This window comes from Pan paniscus, chromosome 3 (genome assembly GCF_029289425.2).
Source record: "Pan paniscus chromosome 3, NHGRI_mPanPan1-v2.0_pri, whole genome shotgun sequence".
Taxonomy (NCBI): domain Eukaryota; kingdom Metazoa; phylum Chordata; class Mammalia; order Primates; family Hominidae; genus Pan; species Pan paniscus.
This window is the reverse complement of record NC_073252.2, coordinates 52235610-52260267: the sequence shown is the minus strand read 5'-3', so window position 1 is coordinate 52260267 and position 24658 is coordinate 52235610. Positions and strand designations below refer to the sequence as shown.

Below are 24658 nucleotides of genomic sequence, written 5' to 3'. Positions count from 1 at the left end.
TATGAGGTTTCTTTTGTGGGTGATGGAAATGTTCTGGAATTTGCTTGTAGTGGTGGTTGGCAACATACTGAATGTACTAAAACCACTAAAATATACACTTTAAAATGGTGAATGTTTGTGTTATGTAATACATATCTCAACTTTCATCCTACAATTTTTTAAAGCATGAGGTGTATTTATTAATGAAAAAAGATGTTTTCAAATGAAAAAAAGCAAATTTTTTAAAAAGTATACACAGTATGAACCTATTTTAGTTATGTTTTTGTGGTTATGTAAGTATATATTGACCAGAAACAGGTAACAGTACTACCACTTAGCCTTGAACAACATGGGTTTGAACTGCACAGGTTCACTCGTGGAGATTTTTTTTAACCAAACACAGATGGAAAATATAGCACTTGTGAGATGAGAAACCCATGTATACAGAGGGCCAATTTTTCATATACATGGCAGGACCTGAGTATGTATGCATGGATTTAGGCATACACAAGGGTCATGGAGCCAATCCTCTCTATACCAAGAAACCACTGTATATATTATACTGCTAACAAGCTTGATCGCCATGAAGCAGGATAACCAGAAAATTATGCGTTTTATTACCATTTGAATTTTTTTTTACAAAGAGTACATATTATTTCCCAAAACAGACATGATGCAATAAAAATACTACCATCTGCAAAGAAAAGTACATTACTATGACAAAAATACACAGAAGAAGAGTAAAACAGGAGCTAGTACAAGCAAAGGTAATTAACCTAGGTTCCATAAATCTCAGGAAACCTGTGAATTTATATAGAAAAAAAATTACATCACCATTTTCACTAATCTCTAAAATTTTCACACAAACCTAAACAATCAACCATAATAGTATTAGCAGTACCTGTGATTTCTGTCACTAACAGAAGTACATTTTCATTTCATATTATAGTTGTCAAAGAAATCTCAAAATATCTATATGTACCAGTATTCCAAAATTATGGTAGCTATTAGACTCATTGCAAGACGTTACTTAACAGTATTAATAAAGAAGCATATATATTACTATATCATATTTTGGCATTTCAATACAACAAGTTCCTTTCAAGTCCTATTTACTTTATTTCACTCATTTAAAATTGTCATTCTACATTGGATTCACAGGCTTCTCCAGACTGAAAAAAGGTCCACAGCACCAAAGATTAAGAATCCATGAATTAGCAACAGGAAGGGAAACCAATCATAATAATATTCTAATTATTCAAGCATAAAGTAAGCAGAGCCCAAATTCAGGCAACGATAGAAATCACTCCAATAAAATTCACAGTAATCAATTTAACCAACAAAAAATACACAGTTTCCTTCCTTGACCTGCCTCTTCCGTTTTTCTCATTCGTCTCTGACTTCCTCATAGTCAATCATTGACTTATCACTTTATATTTTAACTTTTTTTAAAAGGCCTCCTTCTTCCCAGTCCCATCTCCTCAACTGATTGTGAATACCTCAACTAGATTAATCTTAAAAAATTAACTTCAGGCCAGGCACGGTGACTCACGCCTATAATCCCAGCACTTTGGGAGGCTGAGGCCGGCGGATCACCTGAGATTGGGAGTTCGAGACCAGCCTGACCAACATAGAGAAACCCCATCTCTACTAAAAATACAAAATTAGCCGGGCGTGGTGGCGCATGCCTGTAATCCCAGGTACTCAGGAGGCTGAGACAGGAGAATCGCTTGAACCTGGGAAGCGGAGGTTGCAGTGAACCAAGATCGCGCCATTGCACTCCAGCCTAGGCAACAAGAGCAAAACTCTGTCTCAAAAAAAAAAAAAATTAATTTCAAACTGCCACCAACCTGTTCAAAATCATTCCATGGCTCCCAATGTCTTTAATAGTAGTACTGATAATTATGATATTCTAGAGCTACATCTTGCAGTATCTATTAATCAAAACAATTGTTTAGGTAATGAATGTTCTATAAAATACCTAAAGCAATATTACAACATACAATTTGTGTATTAAGAGAACCCAAGTTATGGATTTAAAAAACACCTGCTGCTCTAGAGTTGAAAGCTTTGTATCAATGACTCCAGAACAAAAGTAAAATTCCTTACCAAGATATTCAAGCCCCTCCACGATCATTCTCCAATTTGCCTTATTAACCTCATGTTCCCACTCGAGCCCTAGAAGTTAACCAGAAATTTACTTACTTTCCCACTCACCACCACCCCTGAACCTGGACTCATTTTTCTGCAACTATAGATCTGCTGATATGATTTCCATGTCTGTAATGCCATTTAATTATTCATTCATTTAATAAACACTTTCAAATTCCCAACTATATGCCAAACTCTGTATTAAGCCCCTACTATGTATCAAACACATGAGCTACAAAGGTAAGGCATATATCATCTATGCCCTTAAAAACCTCACAATCTTTTGTATTTTTAATAGAGACAGGATTTCACCATGTTGGCCAGGATGGTCTCGATCTCCTGACCTGGTGATCCGCCTGCCTTGGTTAGCTGGGCATGGTGGTGTGTGCCTGTAATCCCAGCTACTCGGGAGGCTGAGGCAGGAGAATCACTTGAACCAGGGAGTCAGAGGTTGCAGTGAGCCGAGATCGCGCCACTGCACTCCAGCATGGCGACAGAGTGAGACTCCATCTCAAAAAAAAAAAAAAAAAAAATCCTACAATCTAAGGCTACAGGGAGAGGATCTGTTGAGCTCAGGAATGCAAGGTCAGCCTGGGCAACATAGCAAAATCTCCATCTCTTAAAAAAAAACTCACAGTCTAACGCAAAACGGAGACATAAACCCAAGTTAAACACAAGGCAATGTAGTAAGTGTTATGAATGAAGAATGCACAGAATGCTAGAGGAGCACAGAAAAAGTTCATAAAGCAAGGACTACAAGTACCAAGTAAGGTTTCCCAGAGTAGGAAGTACCAGAGGCAGATTATTAAAGAAATCAATGAGGTCATAAAGTATAAGGTATTGTAGGCATATATAAAGCACAGACCACGCTGTAAGTCACTCACTACAGCTAGGCTAAGGAATATGTGAGAGAGAGGAGTAACAAATACGAAAACTAGAAAAGTAAGCAAAGACAAGATCATCAAGGGCCTTACACATAATGCTAAGAAATTTGCATCTTATTTAAAAGTAATAGGAAGCAGCAAGATATCTTAGGAAGTACACAGGTTTAGGTATTCCAATGGCCTCAATCTGTCACTTACTTGACCTTCATCAAATCTGCCTCTCTAAGCTTCAATTTCCTCAACTGTGAAGTAGAAATAATATCAACTTTACCAGGATTGTTACAAGAAGAAATGAGTTAGTTCACGTAAATCTCCTTGCATAGGGGTCAGTCAATAAGCTGCATCCAGACTGATCTGGCAGCAAATAATGGTTTTTACATTTTTAAAGGATTGTGAAAAAAGAATTACAACAAAAATTAAAGGACTGTTAAAAAACAAAAAAATTACAGCAAAAAAGAATATGCAACAGAGATCTTGCATGACCCAAAAAGTCAAAATATTTACATCTGTCCCTTCATAGAAAAAAGCTTGCTAGGCCTGGCGAGGTGGCTCATTCCTGTAATCCCAACACTTTGGGAGGCTGAGGCAGGTGGATCATTTGAGGTCAGGAGTTCGAGACCAGCCTGGCCAACGTGGTGAAACCCCATCTCCACTAAAAATACAAAAATTAGCCGGGTGTGGTGGTGTGCGCCTGTAATCCCAGCTTCTCGGGAGGCTGAGGCAGGAGAATCGCTTGAACCTGGGAGGTGGAGGTTGCAGTGAGCTGAGATCGTGCCACTGCACTCCAGCCTGGGTGAGAGTGGGACTCTGCCATCTCAAAAAAAAAAAAAAAAAAGAAGAGAAAAGAAGAGAAGCCTGCTGTCTCCTATCCTAGCCCACAGTAGGTAACCAGAAAACAGTAACTATTATTATTAAAGGACTGTAAGCAGAGAATTTAAGCAATGTGGGATGAATTTTACAAGGATTTCTCTGGTGACAATGTGTACAAAGGAAAAGATGTTAAAGGAGATATAATGGAAGTTGTAGACTAGCAAGGAAGATATTACAGTAGTCTATTAATTTTTTCCCTGCCTTTTTTCTCATCATAAAGGCAAGAGCAACATCTATCTCCTCTCTTACTTATCCCTGTAGTTTAAAATCCATATGTACTCTGTATGTCATAGCACTTAATGTTAGTCACTTAGCATATTCTGCCTTCACCTGTTTACTAGATCCAGACTTAAACATCCTACAAATGTAAGCATTATAGTATAAGAGTGTTTTAAATTCAAATAGATCTGGTTGTAATCTTGGGCACATTAATTAACTTCTTTCCTAATAAGAAACAGTAATAGTGTACGTGTATTGTTTTTTAGTTTGGTTTTTTACTACAGATGTGCCAGGTAGTGTCCTAAATACTTTACAGTACTACATCATTTAATCCTCACAAAACTCTACGAGATAAGGAATATTATCTCCCTATTACAGATGAGAAAACTGAAGCATAGAGAAGTTAAATGAGTTTCCGTAGAGCTGGAAAGTGGAGGACCCAAGGCTCACTTTCTTAACCAGCTTCAGAATGAGAATCATACTGCCTCTCTCATAGGATTTTCATGAAGAATAATTTAGATTACACATTTAAAGGGAAGGAGGGGAGTGGCTTCTCACATTCCTTGGTACTCAGTAGTCAAAAAAATATTAGCTCCATTCCCTGGTAGAAAGATTATTCTACATTTCTTTTTATTCCCCAGAACCCTGAATACAATAGTCTATAACAAATAGAAGCTTAATAAATATTAATTAACAGGTTATATTTTGGTGATTCAAATTCTGACAGTGTTTCAAGGCTACCATTCTGTATATAACTCACATTATGTTGTTTCATAAAATTATATGTAGATATTGCAGAAGATTGTACTAAATATGAACCTATAGAAGAATACACCCTGTTAAGTAATTTCTGAGTTTTGCTTTGTTAAATATGATAAACATGATCAGAAAGCAATGGATATATGAGATTCCAACAAAGTCTTTGTATAGAGAGACATTAAGGTTGGGATATACTAAATTTAGTTCTATTCTTTTAGCAGTATTTGTAGCTGGTATTATGTAACTCTAATTTATGTTACTCATTTAGGAAATCTATTTAAGTAATATGGGAAAGAGAAAAATAGAGTTTAAACTTTAAGATTAGAGAGGGAGGTTCTCTCTGCAAAAGATGAATATAAGGAACATAAAGTGTTTTAATCTCTATTTTGTGTCACCAATTTCAATTGTTAATAAATGAAAACAATATTTGAAAGCCCCAAATTACGAGGCATCTATTCAGTACAAACGATGAGTTTCTCAAAGAGCAAAACAAACTACTTATTTCTTTAAAAATAATAATAAATTGTATCTGTATCAAAATTTTAAAGCGGACTAAAAAGAATTAATGAAAACTAATAAACCTGTTACAAAACAAAAATACATAACAAAAATTCTATTACCACTTTCCAATTTCACCTGTTAACAGGAATATTCTTAGCTAAACTCAAAGTTATCTTAACTTCTGAGAACTATACATGAAAGACAAAAATAAAAATTTTTAAAAATATTTATTTGATCAGAATGTGGATGCATGGGAACACAATTAAAATTTCAAAAAGTAAACAAAGGGTAATCACCACATCAAAGTGAAACACAACTTTACCTTACTGAGCAAAGTTTCATATGAAATTTGTTAAATTTTTTAGAAAATTATAAAGAAAACTTATAAAAACAAAGCCATTGATGCTGAAATGTTTAGGGTGGGAGAATGTCAGCTGACAGCTAGATTCAAAGTACATTAAACTAAACATAAAATTTTTTATTAACCATACCCCCAATATGGCAAAGGTTTGCTTACTTTTTAAATTTTTTAATTGGCACATAATTGTATATATGTATGGGGTACACAGTGATGTTTCCATACATACAATGTGTAGCGATCAGATCAAGGTAATCAGCATATCCATCATCTCAAACATGTATCATTTCTTTGCATTTGGAACATTCAATATTTTCCTCCTAGCTATTTGAAACTACATAATAATATTGTTAACTATAGTCATCCTACAGTGCTACAGAACACTAGAACTTACTCCCCCATCTAGCTATAATTTTGTACCCTTTAACAATCTCTCTCCCTAGCCCTCTTCCCCCTACCCTTTCCAGCCTCTAGAATCCTCTTTTCTACTTTTTACTTCTATGAGATCGACTTTTTTTGGCTTCCACCTAGAAGTGAGAATACGTGGTGTTTTACCTTTCTGTTCCTGGCTTATTCCACTTAACACAGTGTCCTCTAGTTCCATCCAAGTTGCCAAGAATGACAGGATTTCATTCTTTTTGAAGACGGATTTCATTCTTTATGATTGAAGTATTCCACTGTGTTCACTTCTTTGTAAGTCCATGGTTGGCACTTCATTTATGATTTAGTATCTTCTCTGATGCCCTCCAAACCTAGCTATCAAGCTATTCAGTAAGAAATTCTCCACACAGTTTTTAGTATTTTTCAAAAGAAAGGATACTTCCACTGCTCAAAAAATCTTAATTATACAGATCAGTAAAAGATTAAGTCCTCTCCAAATGTGCATGTGGACTGATGGGAAGATGATTAAAGATCAAGAAAGGGTCGGGCGCGGTGGCTCACACCTGTAATCCCAGCACTTTGGGCGGCTGAGGCGGGCAGATCACAAGGTCAGGAGTTCGAGACCAGCCTGGCCAACATAGTGATCTCTACTAAAAGTACAAAATCCCGTCTCTACTAAAAGTACAAAAATTAGCCTGTAGTCCCAGCTTCTCAAGAGGCTGAGGCAGGAGAATCACTTGAACCTGGGAGGCGGAGGTTGCAGTGACTGGGCGATAGAGCGAGACTCCGTCTCAAAACAAAAACAAGAAAGGAATGGGGAAGAAAGGGAGAGGGAAAAAGAGGAAAATCTAGCCCCTCTTCCTCCAGCAAGATAAGCATTATTATCTGCCCCTTATTACCTGACATAGCATCTTTATTTTTCTAATCCACATTTCACAATTCTCTCAAAACTCAATCCTAACACTCTCTCACAAACACACACACTCACACAAACAAACACTCAACAATCTAGGAAATGAACTTCCTCAACCTGATAAAGGCTATTAATGAAAAATTTATAGCTCACTACTTTCCGCACACTGCCTGCCTATGGGCTAGCCTTTCTCTGCAAGGAGCAGTTTAAAAAAAAAAAAAAAAAAAAAAAAAAATCACAGCTAACATCTACTTAATGGCAGAAGATGGAATGTTTTCCCCCTAAGACTGGGAACAAGACAAGGATTGCTGCAAGTCAAGTGACTTCTCTTGACATTTCTTTTCAGTAATGTTCTGGAGGTTCTATCCAGGGCAATTAAGCAAGAAAAGGAACTAAAATGCATCCATATTGGAAAAGCAGAATTGAAACTTCATTTGTTTGCAGGTGACATGATATTTGTATGTAGAAAATCTTATGGAATCCACTTAAAAATTATTAGAACTGGCCGGGTGCAGTGACTCACACCTGTAATCCCTGCACTTTGGGAGGCTGAGGCAGGTGGATCACGAGGTCGGCAAGACCAGCCTGGCCAACACAGTGAAACCCCATCTCTACTAAAAATACAGAAATTAGCCAGGCATGGTGGCAGGCACCTGTAATCCCAGCTGTTCAGGAAGCTGAGGCTGGAGAATCACTTGAACCCAGGAGGCAGAGGTTGTAGTGAGCCGAGACAGCGCCATTGCACTCCAGCCTGGGCGACAGAGTGAGACTCCATCTCAAAAAAAAAAAAGAAAAAAAAAACTATTAGAACTAAGAAATTCAGCAAAGTTGGAGGATACGAGATCAACAAACATAAATCAAGTGTATTTTTATGCACTTGTCGTGCAAAAACCCCCCAAATTTTTTTTAACTCCATTTACAATATCATCTGGAAGAATAAAATACTTGGGAAGAAATGCAGCAACAGAAGTATGAAACTTATATTCTGAAAACTATGAAACACTGTTGACACTTAAAGACGATCTAAATAAATAGAAAAACATCCCATGTTCATGGACAGGAAGCCCTAATATTCAGATGGCAATGGTCCCAAAATTGATGTACAGATTTAACACAATCCCCATCAAAATTCCAGCTGACTTCTTTGCAGAAACTGACAAGCTGATCCTAAAATTGATATGGAAACACAAGAGATTCAAATAGCCAAAACAATCTTGAAAAAGAAAAAAAGAGTTTTTCTTTTTTTCTTCTCAAAAGGAAAAACTTTGAGAGGTTTGAGGACTCAGACCTCTCAATTACAAAGCTACAGTAGTCAAGACCATACTAGTATAAGGATAAACATATAAATCAATGAAATAGAATTAAAAGTCCAGAAATAAATCCTCCACACTTAGTTAATTAATTTTGGACAGGGGTGATGATACAATTCAATGGAGAAAGAACAGTCTTTTCAATAAATGGTACTGGGGCAACTAAGTACCCACAGGCAAAGAGATATTAGACTTCTACAACAGACCATGTACAGAAATTAATTCAAAATGGATCAAAGATCTAAATGTAAGAGTTAAGGCTATAAAACTCTCAGGACAAAACAGAGAAGTAAATATCTGTGGCCTTAGATTAGATATATTAGATAGATAGATTAGAAATAGATTAGATATAGATTAGAAATAGATAAATTAGATAGATATATTAGATAGATTAGATTAGCTAGATTAGAAACAAGAAGTCATTATTTCTTAGATACGACACCAAAAGCACAGCAAAAATAATAACAAGAATTTCACTTCATCAAGCTAAAAACGTTTGTGCCTCAAATGACACCATCAGGAAAATGAAAAGACAACTCACAAAATGGAGGAAAATATTTGCAAATCATATATAAGGGACACATCTAGAGTATATAAAAGACTCTTACAACTCAATAATTAAAAAACTCATTATAAAAATGGGCAAAGAATTTGAGTCTTTTCACACACTTCTCTCCAAAGAGGATATACAAATGTCCAACAGCACATAAAAAGCATCATTAGCCATCAGGGAAATGCAAATCAAAACCAGGATCAAATCACACCTGCTAGGAGAACTATGATGAAAAAAGGAGATAATAACAATTGTTGGCAAGAAGTGGATAAATTAGAGCTCTCATACACTGCTGGTGGAAATGTAAAATACTGCGACTGCTTTGGAAAACAGTCTAGAAGTTCCCCAAAAGTTTAAACACAAAGTGGTATATGTTCCAGCAATTCCACTCTTAGGTACATACCCAAAAGAATTCAAAACATACATACATAAGAACTTGTACATGAATGTTCACAGCGGCATGATTTATAATGATAGCCAAAAAGTCTATGTCCATCAGCTCATGAATAGATAAATGTGGTGTATTCTTATGCTGACATACTATTCAGCCATTAAAAGAATGAAATACTTGCTATGACACGGATGAACCGTGAAAACACGGTAAGTGAAATATGCTTATCATAAACGACCATATATTAAGATTGCATTTGTACAAAATGTCCAAAATTGGCCAAATCTATAGAGAAAGGCAGTAGTAATTGCCTAGAACTAGGGGCATAAGAGAATGAAGGGTGACTTGAAAGATACAGGATTTATATTTTAGGTAATGAAAATGTTCTAAAATTAACTATGGTGATGGTTGCACAATTGTTAATATACTAAAAACTACTGAGTTGTACAATTTAAATGGATACTTCTAAGGTATCTAAATTATACCTCATAAAAGTTGTCCAAAAAAAAGCAACCCTTTAAGTAATTCCTGACCCAATTGACATTCCATTTTATGTCTCAGAATGTCTATAAACAGTTTATATCATATTGACTTGCACTAGTTCATTTGTTTTGAAATAACTAAATTATATGCTTTATTTCCCTTACTCACAAACTATAAGCCTCTACATCTTTCATACTTCTCTTTAGAACTGGGTACAATAATAGGTGCACAGTGGGTCCTCAGATTAGGTTTTCAATTTTCAAGATGCAAGATGTTAGAGAAGTATTTACCATGGAGAAGTTAACCAGACTACTCCAAAATCTTCCCTTTGGGAAATAAAGAGATTATATATAACTCCCCAGAGATCCCTAACCAAACTCTTAGAATAAAAAATAAGTAAAGGTGACACAGAGCTGAAGTTTCACATTATAATAACCCTGCACAATCATAGAATAAATTGTGATTCAATTAAAGTTGTCCAGTGATAAAATACCATTTACTGTATTAGAGGTCCAGTGTCAGTGCAGTTAGTAAAAGAAAGTTGTAGTATTTTCATCACAAAGCATGAGCACAAATTAATAATTAAGCCTCTGTTGTTTACTTGATGATTTTATTGGTCTTTCTGGGTTAAGGCTCACATGTATTAATTTTAATAACTTTAGAATTATAAAAACTGCAGCAACAAACAAGAGAATATGGTAAGGTCCACCTAAATGAGATTTCCCTCAAAGTATAAAGTAATCTTCATCATCTATCCCAATAGCAGAGGAAGAAAATTCAAAAAATGTGTTTCCTATGAAACTATACCCAGAAACTGAAATTCAGAGTTTTGTCCTACTGATCTGATTTCAAAATACAAAGAGAAATAACTCAAACTGCCAGAACTCATTAAAGCACAATGACAATCAATAACTGGATACTACAGGAGAGACCCACTAAAGGTTACAGAATCCAACTGTAATGTTCTCTGAAAAATGTATATCTTTAAATAGTTACAGAAACTCACTTGTCATTTAAGCCCCTCAGTGATGAGAGCTTCCCCCTCCCACTCCTGTGACTCTTCCCTCCTTTCTCCTCTCCCCACCACTCTCCACTCACACCCAATTTTACTCTTTGAAGATGGAAAGCAATTCCTATCATAATTCACCTTTTGGATGTAATTTCATAAATATATGCTAACATCTAAAATAACACCATGAAATGCCCCTTGTAGCAGAGATGGCCAAGCTTTCCACCTGCCAGGGACATTTCCCACTTCCCTTGCATTCAAATAAGACTCTGTGACAAATCTTGCCAATAAAATTTGGAGGAATGTTTGTCATTTAAGTCTGGAGTTTCTTAAGAAATGGTCTTCAGGCAATAGGGAGGACTCCAAGGCCCTAAGAAATGGTGGAGTCACAAGATCTAAGTTGTATGAGTCCCTAAACAACATAAGAGGAAAGCCACAAGAAACCTGCTAACCAGGAGCACCTGCACTGGAACTGTCATGAAAGCAAGTAAACTGTCATGAAAGCAAGTAAACATCTGCACTGGAACTGTCATGAAAGCAAGTAAACTTCTTTGAAATTTTGGAATGTATTTATTACTCTGATTAGCATTACCCCAAGTAATACATACAGAAATTCCTAAGTATTCCAATTCTCCCAAATTAAAGACATTAATAACAGATATTTTGGAAAGATTGCTTAAAAGCCCATTTAAGTAACATTAACTTTTAAAATCTAAACAAGTTTCCACCTTGATTTTGTTGTAACATAATTCCTTTAGTCTAAATAATAACCTTAGTACTTCCACTTCATATCCAAATATCTTTATAGTTCAATATCATCTGTTTTCATGATTACTACAGGGAAATGTTCTTCCCAATTCTCCCAAATTAAAAAAAAAATTATAAAGTCTTTTAAAATAATTCATAAAGTCCAATGAAAATTACTTTACCAAATACTAAATAAGAGCAGATTCATTTCTATTTCTTTGTTTCTAAGGTATTAAAAAGTATCATTTATAGTTTTAAGGTAAGAATTATTCCTTTAAATATAACCACATGGCAGAAGATTCTGTTCAATGTAAATACACACTCCCACAACACACACTTTAAGAAAATCACAATTTGCATTCTAATAGTTGTCCCTAGTTATTTATAAAAATTCAAGCCCCTCAATGATGAGAGCTTCCCCCTCCCCATCCTGTGACTCTTACCTTCACAGAAATTTTTATATAAAAATATGCATAAAAGCTATACTGAATGTGTTGAAATTTTAGTTTGAATTTTAGAAAATAATATTTTTTAAAGCTTATCATTATTGATACAAATAAATTACGTAAGCCCTACTGGGAAACCCGGCATTTGTAAATAGGGCCATGACAAACTTAAACCAATCAAACTCCCACATTCTCTGTCCTGTCTTTTCCCAAAACAAAAAGAAAACAATCTTTATATTAACTTTTCTGTTATCTTTACCTTAAATTCCATACCTCTCCATGACATTATTTTTTCCACACAGCACAGTTAAAATTTAATGAACACATTTCCTACTCCAGACAAAATAATAAAAATGGAAAGTTATTGAAAATTAAGTGGACAGAGGATTCTACCTTATATTCAGAGAAATATTCTAAGAAGTTTTATTTACCAAATCAGTCAACATGAGCTAGCATTTTTCGTAGCATTTAAACTTTGGGGATCTATCTAAATTTTGGTTCCTTGATCCTTTTTAATGTTTAACTGTATTGAAACATATATGTGCTATATAGAGGTTGAAAATTTTTTTCCAGGGCTACAAAACGAAAATCATAACGAATAATGAAACTGAGAGATGGTCTATTTGAAAAGATGAAAAAAAAATTAAGTATGGCTATTTTTATAAATAACTAGGCTATTTTAATGACTATTTTTATTATTAGAAAAAAACTTCTTATATACATTAAAGTTTATATATATACCTTTTGTATACTGAAGGGCTCTGAAAGATTCCATTGTCTTTTTTACGTTATAGTTACTTAATATTGCTCTAAATAATTAATCATATTTGTGTTTGCAAAGGTTCTTCAATGCCCATAGTCAGGGCTGCAGGAGGCAGAACTAAAATTTAACTAAGCATCTACTACATGCCAAACATGTTTTCTCATTCTATTCTCAAAACGACCTTATATAAAGGTATTAGCTCTCTGTGACTGATAAAACTGTGGCTTATAGATATGTTACCTAAGGTCAAACAGCTAAGGAAAAATCACACAGCTGGGAGGCTAACTGAAGTCTGTAAAACAAGTCCTTTTCCCACTAACTACGTATGTTAAATTGTTTTTCCAGTAGTGGTAATAGAGAACAGCTCTTCGCCCCTCCTTCTCTTCCCTCCACTTCCCCGTGAACAGCATACACTATTTCTTTGTGAGACCAGGTGCAAAGAGCAATCTCTGGCCATGACACAGAGTACGGCCTACAAGGATCGAAACTGTATTATGCTTTTATCCACAGCACGGTTCTAGCTAAATGATCTAACTACATACAAATGTAATGAGGTTGGAGTAGAAAAGCACATTAGCAAATAATTATCCAAATGCCATTTGTATTTGGTTCTGAAATGTACTGTAGACCTATTGGCAGCAGGTTTATCTTTACAACTGGGTTTTGCTTAGGCTATTCTCAAAATAGCTTTCCAGCAGCACATACTGAGTAGACAACAGAGGTTGCTTGATCTAGTTTTTGGAGACTGAGGAAAACATGTTTGTTGAGCCTATCTTGATTGACAAGATAACTAGAGGCAATACGGTAAAATGTAACACTGTGCTTCCAATGTGTACAAACGGCTCAGCTAAACTCCCTGAACACAATCCACCTAAACAGTCTAAGCTCAATAGCCGACCGAGTTAAGCAGGATGACAGCTCCAGTAACTTCCTCTTCCTCACCCAGCTCCTCAGCTCGGCGGCGCGTACACGCCTCTCCCCCTAGGAGGCAGGATAAAACAATTTCAAATGCACAAAATTCATCCAATCCCACCAATACCACAGGCCAGGAAAGCCAGTTTCCCTTTCTTCCTCAGCCCTTCCAAGAAAATGTTTGTCTAATTTAAAAAAAAAAAAATCTTACCAACGGCAAAGTATTTGCAACAAAAATCCAAAATATTTACTCAGTCCCTCCACACAGCCTTAGGGGAAGGATGAAAAGAAGGGAACACGACACCGCGTATTCCCAAGACTGACTGTTCTGATTCACTTTCCTCCTTCGGGTCCCACAGCCGGCCGGGCGAAAGCTTGCAGCTGGAACGCCAAAATAAGCCTTCGCCTCTCAGGAGACGCGGAGGCGGCCACGGCGACGGCAATCGGCGAGTCCCGCCTCCGACCCTCACCTGCCCAGGCCCGAAGCAGCGCCGTGGGCTCGCGCGGGCTCGCCGTCCCGGGAGGCGTCCGGGGAGGCGGGCGGGCGCCCAGGCAGTTAGGCCGCGCTGCAGGCCGGCGCGCTTCCTGCCGCGGCCGGGGAACGGCGGCCCCGGGATCAGCGGCGCGGCACCGACCAGCAGCTCTCCCAGCCCCGCTGCCGCGCGTGTGCCGCACTCACTCAGCCCTCCCCGGCCGGCCCCCGAGGAGCAGCTCTCACCTGCGAGGCTCGGGAGCCTCAGCCACAAAGCGGGAGGGACACGCCACTCTGGGGTCCCGGCCCCGGGCCACCCCCGACACACACACACACACACACACACACCCCGGAACCTTCGCCCGCCTCTGAAGAGACGCGGGTCAGCCCCGCCGCCCCCTCCAGTCACCCGACACACACCCACTCGCCGTGGGTCCTCGGGCCGCCTCCCCGCCCGCCAAAGTCCCAACTCGCACACCCACACGCACATTTGTCCCTCTCCCACCTCATTTCCCCGGGGACGCGCTCCTCTTCCCAACACTCTCGATCCTACTCGGAGGCAAAAGAACACTCTACCTCATTCTCTTCCTCTGGCCCAGAAGAAGCAACAGCAGCCATTTCCCCGCGGCAGGGGAAACACACACACAAACACGCGCGCGCGCGCGCACCAGGCCCCCACAGATGCTTCCCCTCCAGAGCCGCGGCCGCAGACGCAGACGCAAACACAAACACCCACGGCGGGCCTCGCTCCCGCCCGCCCCGAGGGGAAGCCGCGGCGGAACACAGGGCCCGGACCCGGGGCTCGCGGGTGGGCGCGCAGGGAACCCGGGCCCGGGGTCTCGGGGGGCCCGCGCCCCCTCCTCACCTGCATTCAGCGCGCCGGGGTCCGGGCGGCGGCGGCGGCGGCGGCGACGGGGCGGCTGGTGCTGGTGCTGCGGCGGCGGGGGAGGCGGCGGCGGCGGTGGCGGCGGGGCTGAGGGCAGCAAAGACATGCAGGCAGCCCGCCGGAGGGGAGAGGCACCGGCCGGAGGGGATGCGGGGCGGGCGGGCCGGGCCGGGCCGCCTGACGAACGGCAGAGGCGGCGGCGCGGAGGGCGGCTGAAGGGAGCGAGGAGACAGACCGGGGGTCGGGAAGGGGGACGAGGGCCGCGCCGCCGGGCTTCGAGGACAGTGACCCCAGGCGCGCAAGAGAGGCCCCGCGGCCGCGGCCGCCGGCGCGAAGGCCCCAGCCGAAGGAAGCTGCGCCCCCGCAGGGCCGGAGCCGCGGCTACTGCTCCGAGAGCCACGCAGAGCCTGGCCTTGGCCTTGGCCTCCTGGTGCTGGGGCTGCCGCCGCTGCGGGGGTTGCCGCTGCGCCGGGTGCTGCTGGGGCCGAGGTTGAACAGAGACGCCAGCTTTCGGTGCCTTCGCTCCCGCTCACACACGTTCACACCCCCGAGGGCCGGGGGAGAGGCGTCCGGGCGATATCGGTATTGAGATTAATAACAAGGTGCAGAGAGTGCGAGAACGAGGAGGGTTGATTGACGTGGAGGGGCTGGCGGGAGTCAGTCACTCCCCGGCGCGGAGGGTTGGGGTGAGGGGAAGGAGGCGGGGCGGTGACGGGGCGGAGCTCCTACGCAGCGCCTTGGCCCCGCCCCCCGTGCGCCGCGTTTTGTCGCGGTGAGCGCGCGGAGGCCCGGGCTTCTTAATGGTTTTCTGTTTTGCTCTGGCTGTTTTCTCACTCTTTTTTCCTGGCCTGAGCGAGGAGCGGGGCTGAGAAGAGTGGTAGAGTTTCAGAAACCCACATCCACAGAGCCTTGGCGAAGAGACGGGAAACCGCCTCACCCCGGGTTCTTGTGTGGGCGCTGTTTACTGCACCCTCCTCGCCCGAGGCGACCTGACAGCGAAGCAGAGCGTAGGTCTAGGTGGCTGAGACGCCAGGGGAGGTGAAGTGACCGAAGGAAATGTTTCCTGACATATTCGGTGGATTTTTTTTAAAAACATATAGCATCTGTAAGTTGTATCGTCAAAGGTAAATAAAAGAACCTGTGACGCTCAGCGATAACCCGGTCCTATTTTCTAATTCTCCCTTCTCGTTGTAGACTTTAGTTTGTTGTTTGGTAGCTTATCCATGCCATCTACAGAATGAAAACATCCAAATGTAAACTAGAAATAGTAGTGTTTACTTGGTGAACGTGGCTGTGATACTTTAAGTTTCTGGGGTTTGTTTTTGTTTTTGTGGGCCAGCTTCAGCTTTTTTGGGCCAGCAGTCCAAAAAGCAAATTACACCGGCTGTAGAGGCAGAGTACTGCTGTTGCAGTTTTGCACAATTTTAATCTCTTTCTCAATGCATGCCCGGGCTCGTGTATTTACCAGTGTTGGTCAAGGGTATATTAGCAATGTTCAGTATTTTTTCCCCCACAGGAGTGTTTAGCACACTAAGCACGTTGCTTGGTTGCAATTCATCTTAGGCCTTATTACTGAATGTAAAATGCCTTCATCTCTTGGGGGAAAAGGTGCGGTGAAAATGCAAATCATCATTTAGCTAAAACTGAACAGCTGTTACAAGAGTCCACAATTGCAGAACTATTGCACCACTTTCATCTTGGCACCAGGATGGGTGAATGAGTGAGTAAAAAAGCCCCTCAGTTCACAAGACGACAGACTACTTTCTTTTCTACCTATGTTAATTTTCCATTTCCCTCCCTAGCAACACCAGCCCCACACCATCTTTTGTGAAACAGGTCAAAATGGCCTTAAGCCTGGAAGAAGTCTCACTCTTTCCCAACTATCTAAGAGTCTAGGCTGACATAAAATGAATAATTATCTTTGGCTTTGTAAGCAGCAAAGCCAAGCAAGTCACTTCAGGAGTCCAAATAGTGGACCTGCCTCAATGGCATCTTGCCACAGTATTTCTCCGTAGCACACAAACACTCTCCCAAGGAGAAATACTACCAATTATAGAAGGAAAGAGGAAAATAAATACCTGAAAAAATGTAAATCAGATAATGTGATAGCCTCACAGATTTAAGCATCTTTAAATAACAATAAATTTATATGAATTTTCTGTGAGTATTCAATGAATTATCATTCATATACAATAAACACATATGGAGGGCATATTATGTTCCAGACGCTATGTTTAGCATTGGAGACACACAGCCAAGCGTATATAGTCCCTTTTCTTAAGTAACTCACTATCATTGTAGGGGAAGCTGACACATAAACAGGAAATTCTCACAGAACAAACCAGAAATGAAAGTGTGAGAGGTGACACAAAATTAATAGTCACAATGTCTAGGAGGATGGGCTGACAGCACTGGCATTTACACGTGAGCCATCTGACACTGCCCACTCTCACAGGCTGCCTAGCAGTAGTGACAGGTGGGGAAAAATGACAGGGCCATTGTGGATGTTAAAGAAGCACTAATAAATGGTGGACTTTGGTGGTCCTGAAGGTCAACTTTATATATGAGATGTTCTTTGTTGGCCTCTAAATTTTAAGTAGTAAATGCATCACAATCCATGGTGGGGAGGGGTAATTGTAACTTTCAGAGTTAATAGTGGACAGTGGATGTTGTCATAGGATCATTTATTTTAATGCAGGTTAAGTTTAGAATTTACTCTCAAAGATGTCCTCTTTATACCATATCAAATTGATTGACTCACTAAAAACAAAAGGAAAGCAATACTTTTATATGTTAACTATATTATCCAAAAAATAGATTGCTGTTTTTCTAATTTGCAATTAGAATGACATTGGAGAAATAATAGTTTTCAGATAGTTGGCACTATACAAACGCCAAGAAATTGTCTTCAGTGAGATTAAAAAACAAACAGGCCAGGCGCAGTGGCTCAGGCCTGCAATCCCAGCACTTTGAGAGGCCCAGGCGGGTGGTGGATCACCTGAGGTCGGGAGTTTGAGACCAGCCTGACCAACATGGTGAAACCCCATCTCTGCTAAAAATACAAAATCAGTTGGGTGTGGTGGCACACGCCTGTAATCCTAGCTACTCGGGAGCCTGAGGCAGGAGAATCACTTGAACCTGGGAAACAGAGTTTGCAGTGAGCCGAGATCTAGCCATTGCACTCCAGCCCGGGCAACAAGAGGGAAACTCTGTCTCAAAAAAAAAAAAAAATAGTTCCTCATAAGATTCCGCTTCAAAAGACATCCCAAAAACGACAACAAATGAGTAGCACTTTAGCCATTATTAAGAAGCAGTTTACGGGAGGCTGAGGCAGGAGAATGGCATGAACCCGGGAGGCAGAGCTTGCAGTGTGCCAAGATTGTGCCACTGCACTCCAGCCTGGGCGACAGAGTGAGACTCTGTCTCAAAAAAAAAAAAAAAAAAAGGAAATTTTATAGTGGATCAAAGTTTGCTACAGAGAGTAACCTGCTTTTGATATCTCATTTCTGAGGATTTTTCACGTTTGTCAGTTATTGCAGTTTTTAAGATTAGAAATAATGCAATAGGAAAATAGGTGGGTGTGGTGTCTCACTCCTGTAATACTAACATTTTGGGAGGCCGAGGCAGGCTAATCACTTGAGGTCAGGAGTTCGAGACCAGCCTGAAAACTCGTCTCTACTAAAAATACAAAAATTAGCCCGGTGTGGTGGCAGGCACCTGTAATCCCAGGTACTCAGGAGGCTGCGGCAGGAGCATTGCTTGAATCCTGGAGGAGGAGGTTGCAGTGAGCCGAGGTGGTGCCACTGCACTCCAGCCTGGGTGACAGAGTGAGACTCCATCTCAAAAAAAAAAAAAAAAAAATCTCTTTAAAGAAATGATTTATCCAATTGAAGCTTCTGGCTTAAGTGTGGCCTTTTTGACCAAATTGGTTTAGTAGCAGCAGTATATAGGTACAATTTGTTCTGAAACAACAATTATGTTTATTTGTATTATTAGAGAATTGGTTTATTCCTACTCAATGAAAGAAAAAGGTGCTTCATGTTCTAGAGACCACCTGTGTCTTTTCCAAATTCTCAATTAATGTTTGAGCTGAATAAATATTCCTATCTCTCCGTGTTTTGTTGGTAACACAGGTAGCGGGTCCTATAAGGTCCCTTATAACTGTTCTTTTGTCTCTTTTCTGAAATTCTGTTGAGCAGCTTATTCAAAAGACAAAGATTTCAATTTTTTTATTTAAGAAATTAGTACTATTTGGCCAGGTGTGGTGGGGCTCATGCCTGTAATCCCAGCACTTTGGGAGGCTGAGGCAGGCGGATCACTTGAGGTCTGGAGTTTGAGACCAGCCTGGCCAACATGGTGAAACCTCATCTCTACTAAAATATAAAAATTAGTATGGCGTGGTGGTGTGTGCCTATAGTCTTAGCCACTCGGGAGACTGAGGCAGGAGAATCACTTGAACCTGGGAGGCAGAGGTTGCAGTGAGCCGAGATCACGCCACTGCACTCCAGCCTGGGCAACAGAGTGAGACTCCATCTCAAAAAAAAGAAAAAGAAAATTAGTACTATTTGATAATCTATTAAATTTGATTTTGGGGGGGGGGGTGGGGGACAGAGTTTTGCTCCTGTTGCCCAGACTAGAGTGCAATGGCACTATCTCAGCGCAGCTCAACCTCTGCCTCCCAGGTTCAAGCAATTCTCCTGCCTCAGCCTCCCAAGTAGCTGGCATTAGAGGCATGCACCACCACACCTGGCTAATTTTGTATTTTTAGTAGAGATGAGGTTTCTTCATATTGGTCAGGCTGGTCTCAAAACCTCAAGTGATCTGCCTGTCTTGGCCTCCCAAAGTGCTGGGATTATAGGTGTGAGCCACCACGCCTGGCAAATTTGATTTTATTTAATACATACTTTCATACTAATAGCCACATAACAATAAAAATGTCACATTTAAGTGTATTCAGTAAGGTATAATTAGTAACAAATATATTTTACATCATTTATTAATAAAAAATAACTTTAAAGCAAGTATTAATCAAGATAATCATGAATTTTTACTTCCTGGACCTCCTGACAGGGCCTTCAAACTATATTTCAGTGACATAGTCTTACTTTTACTGAACTACAATCTTCCCCATCTTCCTATCTTGTACATATTTATTCCCCTTTCTCCCTCCCTCCCTCCCTCCTCTGTCTCTCCCATCTCCCACTTATTCTTATATTTCTTACCATCTACTGTGGGCATACTCGTCCAAGACACGTGGCTTTTCTCATTGCCTCTGCCCCTTTCTGGGGTCATCAACTCTCTTTCCATCAATCTCCTACTTGTTCCTTTCTCTGGAGTGGCTGTGGATGGATGACACCAAGGATCATTCCCACTATCTTAGCCAAAGATGAACATTTTTCACCATTATTAATAGTGTGCCATGTGATCCATCAGTTCTCCATAAAATGATAAAGTAAGCCGAGTTCATCTTTGAACTTTGAAGGCAGATGTCCTACCTCCCCTTTCTACACTTCCCAGCTCAAGTCCCTTGATCCTGAATACATTAGAATCTCCACCTCAACCCCACCAGTTAACACCACACTCCTATATTCCCAAAATCGTTTTACTAGGCGAGCACCACCACCACCAATAAATATCCAGTGCTTCATTTTGTCTAGGCCTTGGAGGTGACTGGCATGCTTTCCAATTAATAAAATCTATTACAATCAGCCCTCTATAGCTGTGGTTTCCACATTCCATGGATTCCGTACCCTTGGTTTCAACCAACCTAGGATCAAAAATACTCAGAAAAACAAGTGGATGGTTATGTCTCTACTGAACATGTATAGATACTTATTTCTTGTCATTACCCCATAAACAATAAAGTATAACAACTATTCACATAACATTTACATTATATTAGGTGTTACAAGTAATCTAGAGACGATTTAAAGTATGTGGAAGGATATGCATAGGTTATATGCAAATATATGCCATTTTATATAAGGGACTTATGGATCCATGGATTTTGGCATGAGGGGGTCCAGAAACTATCCACCAAGGATACTGAGGGATAACTATGTTAAAGCTGTACTCCAAGCATCTTCTTGGGGTTTTCAAAGGTATGTTTCAGAAGCCACATAGAGGCATCTTCTTGGGGTTTTCAAAGGTATGTTTCAGAAGCCACATAGAGTACACAAAAGGAACCAGGTAGATGGGTCCTGAACAAGAAAGCCTGTGTTTTATCTCTTAATATATTGACCATCTATTTGTCTGCCCAGTAACCTTTTTCTTTGAACAATGCTCTCTGTCTTTGGGGAAACTATTTCTACCTGCACCATGATCGGTAATTCTAGTGCAGCTACAGCTCGCTCAAAGAATCCCCCAACTTCTTGGCTACAATGGTGGACATAGGACTCAAGTCAAAGCAAGCAGAGTTCTTCCCCAGGATGTTTTCAGGTGGAACTAAGGGGAGAAGGGCTATTCCACCATAGCAGTAGAGCCCAGAAGGAAGTCAGAACGGTCAATGGCCTTGTGTAGAATGAAGCCACCACTCAAATGAGAAATGTAAAGAACAATTCCTGCCGGTGCACCAGTCTCAGGTTCTGGTGATCCCTGAGGTCCCAGCTGCACCTTTTCACATAATATAGCTAAATTAACTGGTAAATTCTCTTCTACATCCAAACTAACTTGAGTTAGACCTCTGCAACCAAAACATCTGAATACATTGTGTTTCTGCATGAGAGTTCTTTCAAAGAAAGAACTCTTGAACGTTCAATGAGTTCTTTCAAACTTATTGCTGCCCAATAAGTTTGAAAATCACTGAACTAAACTAAGTCGTTATGATTGGTGGAATCGTAGTCTACCAAACGTTGAAGATCACTTGGTCCTACTTCTGCATTTTCCACATGAGGAATCTGAGGCAAAATGACTTGCTGAATGAACATCACCCAGGCAGTCAGTGTTAGAAACTGGTCTCTGGATACCTAGTTCATTTGTTCTCTTTATTAAGCTTCTCTGTTTAATTCCTCCCAAAGGTATTTTTACGAGGTAATTATTGAGAAATAAACCTTAACCTAAAAGAATAAATCAAAACAACGGCAATTTCAGACACTGACTACACAGTGGGAAGATACTTGATGGCATGGAGGCCATAATGGATCCCTTTTCCTCTTTGAGCCCCTCAAACTTTGAGCCCCTTTTTCGTATTGGACCCAAACTTTAAATCTTAGATGATCACATCTACAAGTCTTAACTACCATCTTTATGCTTACAACTCCCAAATATACATCTTCAATCCAGAGTTCTCATCACACATTTAGATCTATACTGTCAATTTCCTCCTGGATATCTCCACCTAGACAGGCTATACACATTGCAAGATATATATGTCTAAAACTGAGCTCATTGTCTTTTCCCCAAAATTGATTCTTGGTCTTGCATGACCCTCTGTTATTAAAAATGGTACTATCACGCTAAAAATCATGTAATCATATGAATAGTCACCTAATGCAGAATCCTAGGAGTAATCCCTAACTTTTCTCTCCCAGCCTCACCAAGATCTACCAATTCTGCCTACTAAATATTTTCATTAATCTAGCCCCTTCATCCTAATGCACTCCAGAGTTATAAGTCAGCCTGTCAGCTCTTGCCTGAGCTTTTTGCATTTTGTCTATTGTTTTAGTATCCTAAGTATAATCCCAACATCCTCCTAAAACATACCCTGTTCATATTAATTACTCTGCTCTTTAAATGACTTTACATAATTTATAAAATAAAGCCTAACTTCACAAGCATATATGTTCCTTAATGATTTGCCCTTCTCTTACCACCACCACCTGCAGCCATTTAACCACCAGCTTCTCTCTCTCACCCTTGCCTTTAATGAACCACCTGTCACTTCTTAAACAGGATGTGCTCTTTTAGATATCTTTGCACATGCAAAGTGTAGTATCTTTCCTCAGCATAGTATGCTGTTTCCCATTTTGTCCTTTTCTTAAAATCATCCTTCAAGATTCACCTCAAGCATCACTTCCTCTGTGAAGCTTTTTCTAAAAACCCTGCTATGTACTCCCTTAACAGGCTGTGCCCAACTCTCTTACAGTAAGTGTGGTTAAATTAACCAGCAGATTCTCTTTTAGATCTAATCTGAGTTAGATCTCTCCAAAACATCTGAACTAGTAAGTTGTGTTTCTGTATTATTATTCTTTCAAAGAAGGCTAATGGCTGCTAAAATAAGTTTGGTAATCACTGAACTAAATGATAATAAAGCATTATTATTGGTTGAAGCATTTTTAAAAAGAGGTACCCCGTTTGTGGAGATGAATTAGGATATGTTTCCCTCTGGGTGCATGCAGTCTATCAAAGCACAGTCCCCACTAACCTTTTGCCTAGATGTCTCTATCCAGCATGCAAACTGAACAAGCATATGACATTATGCTATAATTACCTGTATGTGTACACATCTGTCTTTCACATCCTAGATTGCAAATTCTGTCTTTATCTCTAGTACATCATAGAATTTCTGATACAGAATTCACAAGGAACAATTGCTTAATTAATTAATGATAGCAATTCTCAAATCATATCATGTAGTCTTAACTTTACAAGCAATTAGCTGCTAGTAAAATAAATCAGAAATAACAGTAACAAAATAAATGTTATTTTTCTCTCACATAAAGGAAGCCTGGAAGTAGTCAATGCAGGGCTGATATGGCACATCCATGGTCAGCAAGGGCCAGGCTGCTTTTCTCCTTGGGTTTGCTATCTTTAGAGCATGGCTTCCTTTCCTGCTTCATAGTCCAATATGGCTGTCCAGGCCACCCCATACAGTTGTGTAGTTTATTTACTGTGAAGACACCTGACCAAGAAGTGAATGGGGGCTGTGTATTCTGAGGGATTCCTTCTACCCAGAGGAGGAAATTTTCTAACTCATCTGCAAAGATGGGGGATTCTTCCTATTCTGTTCAAAGGCACCAAAAACATTAACAGAGATGCCATGACTATCATGATTCCAGCTATCCCACTCATTTTCCTGGCAGAACAAAAATTAACCACACCCCTAAACACTTTCCTTGAAGACTCACCCAGAAAATACTTGCTTAGATTTCACTGACCAGAAGCAATGAAAGAACATGGGTAGCTGAAAGGGAAGCTGGAAAGCATAGTGTTCCGGTGAGATACACTGCCACCATACATAAACTACTGGATAGCCTCGGTCTAAGTGCAGCACGGATAACGATTCATCACTTCAATGTCTAATGGTTGATGAGTCCAAAGAAATAAAGCATTCTGTTGAGTTTCGTAACTAAGAGTTTTAACTCTAGCAAAGCAATCTTACAATTATGTTTATCTGAATTAAAGCAAGACACTTTGAACAAAACATTCATGGTCTGTTTTTAGAAACTGATGATAATTTCTCTCTCACTTTCTCTCTGTTTCTCTATCTGAAAGTTTGTTTTTGATATTCCAAAGAACATCAGTATTTAAATTGAGTTATCAAGTAGAAGGATTCCCTTACATTTTATAATTTTTTTAGAAGTCTCCTCTTAACAGGAGTTCTTTTTCCTATCCAAGATAGCATTGAAAGTTTAGTATTGTGTTCATTATGCTTGTACCTGTGTTTCTAAGCATATGATATCTAACAAAGCCTCCCCACTGCCTTTCTTTCAAGGATGTTTATAATCTGGACT

The 24658-nt window shown here is 40.1% G+C and overlaps 1 protein-coding gene across 3 annotated transcripts in view; it reads right to left on the bottom strand.

The window, feature by feature from the left end:
• Positions 1-15514, bottom strand: part of CNOT6L (CCR4-NOT transcription complex subunit 6 like) — a 108348-nt gene extending 92834 nt beyond the window's left edge. Inside the window, exon 1 of one of the 3 annotated variants that reach the window (XM_034958606.3) lies at positions 14967-15514. Coding sequence is in view for 2 of the 3 variants with exons in the window: in XM_034958605.3 (XP_034814496.1) it covers positions 14678-14682 (5 nt within the window). In the remaining variant the exon portion in view is untranslated. The other 2 variants (XM_034958605.3, XM_034958604.4) reach the window with 2 other exon arrangements.
• Positions 15515-24658: the final 9144 nt, after the last annotated feature.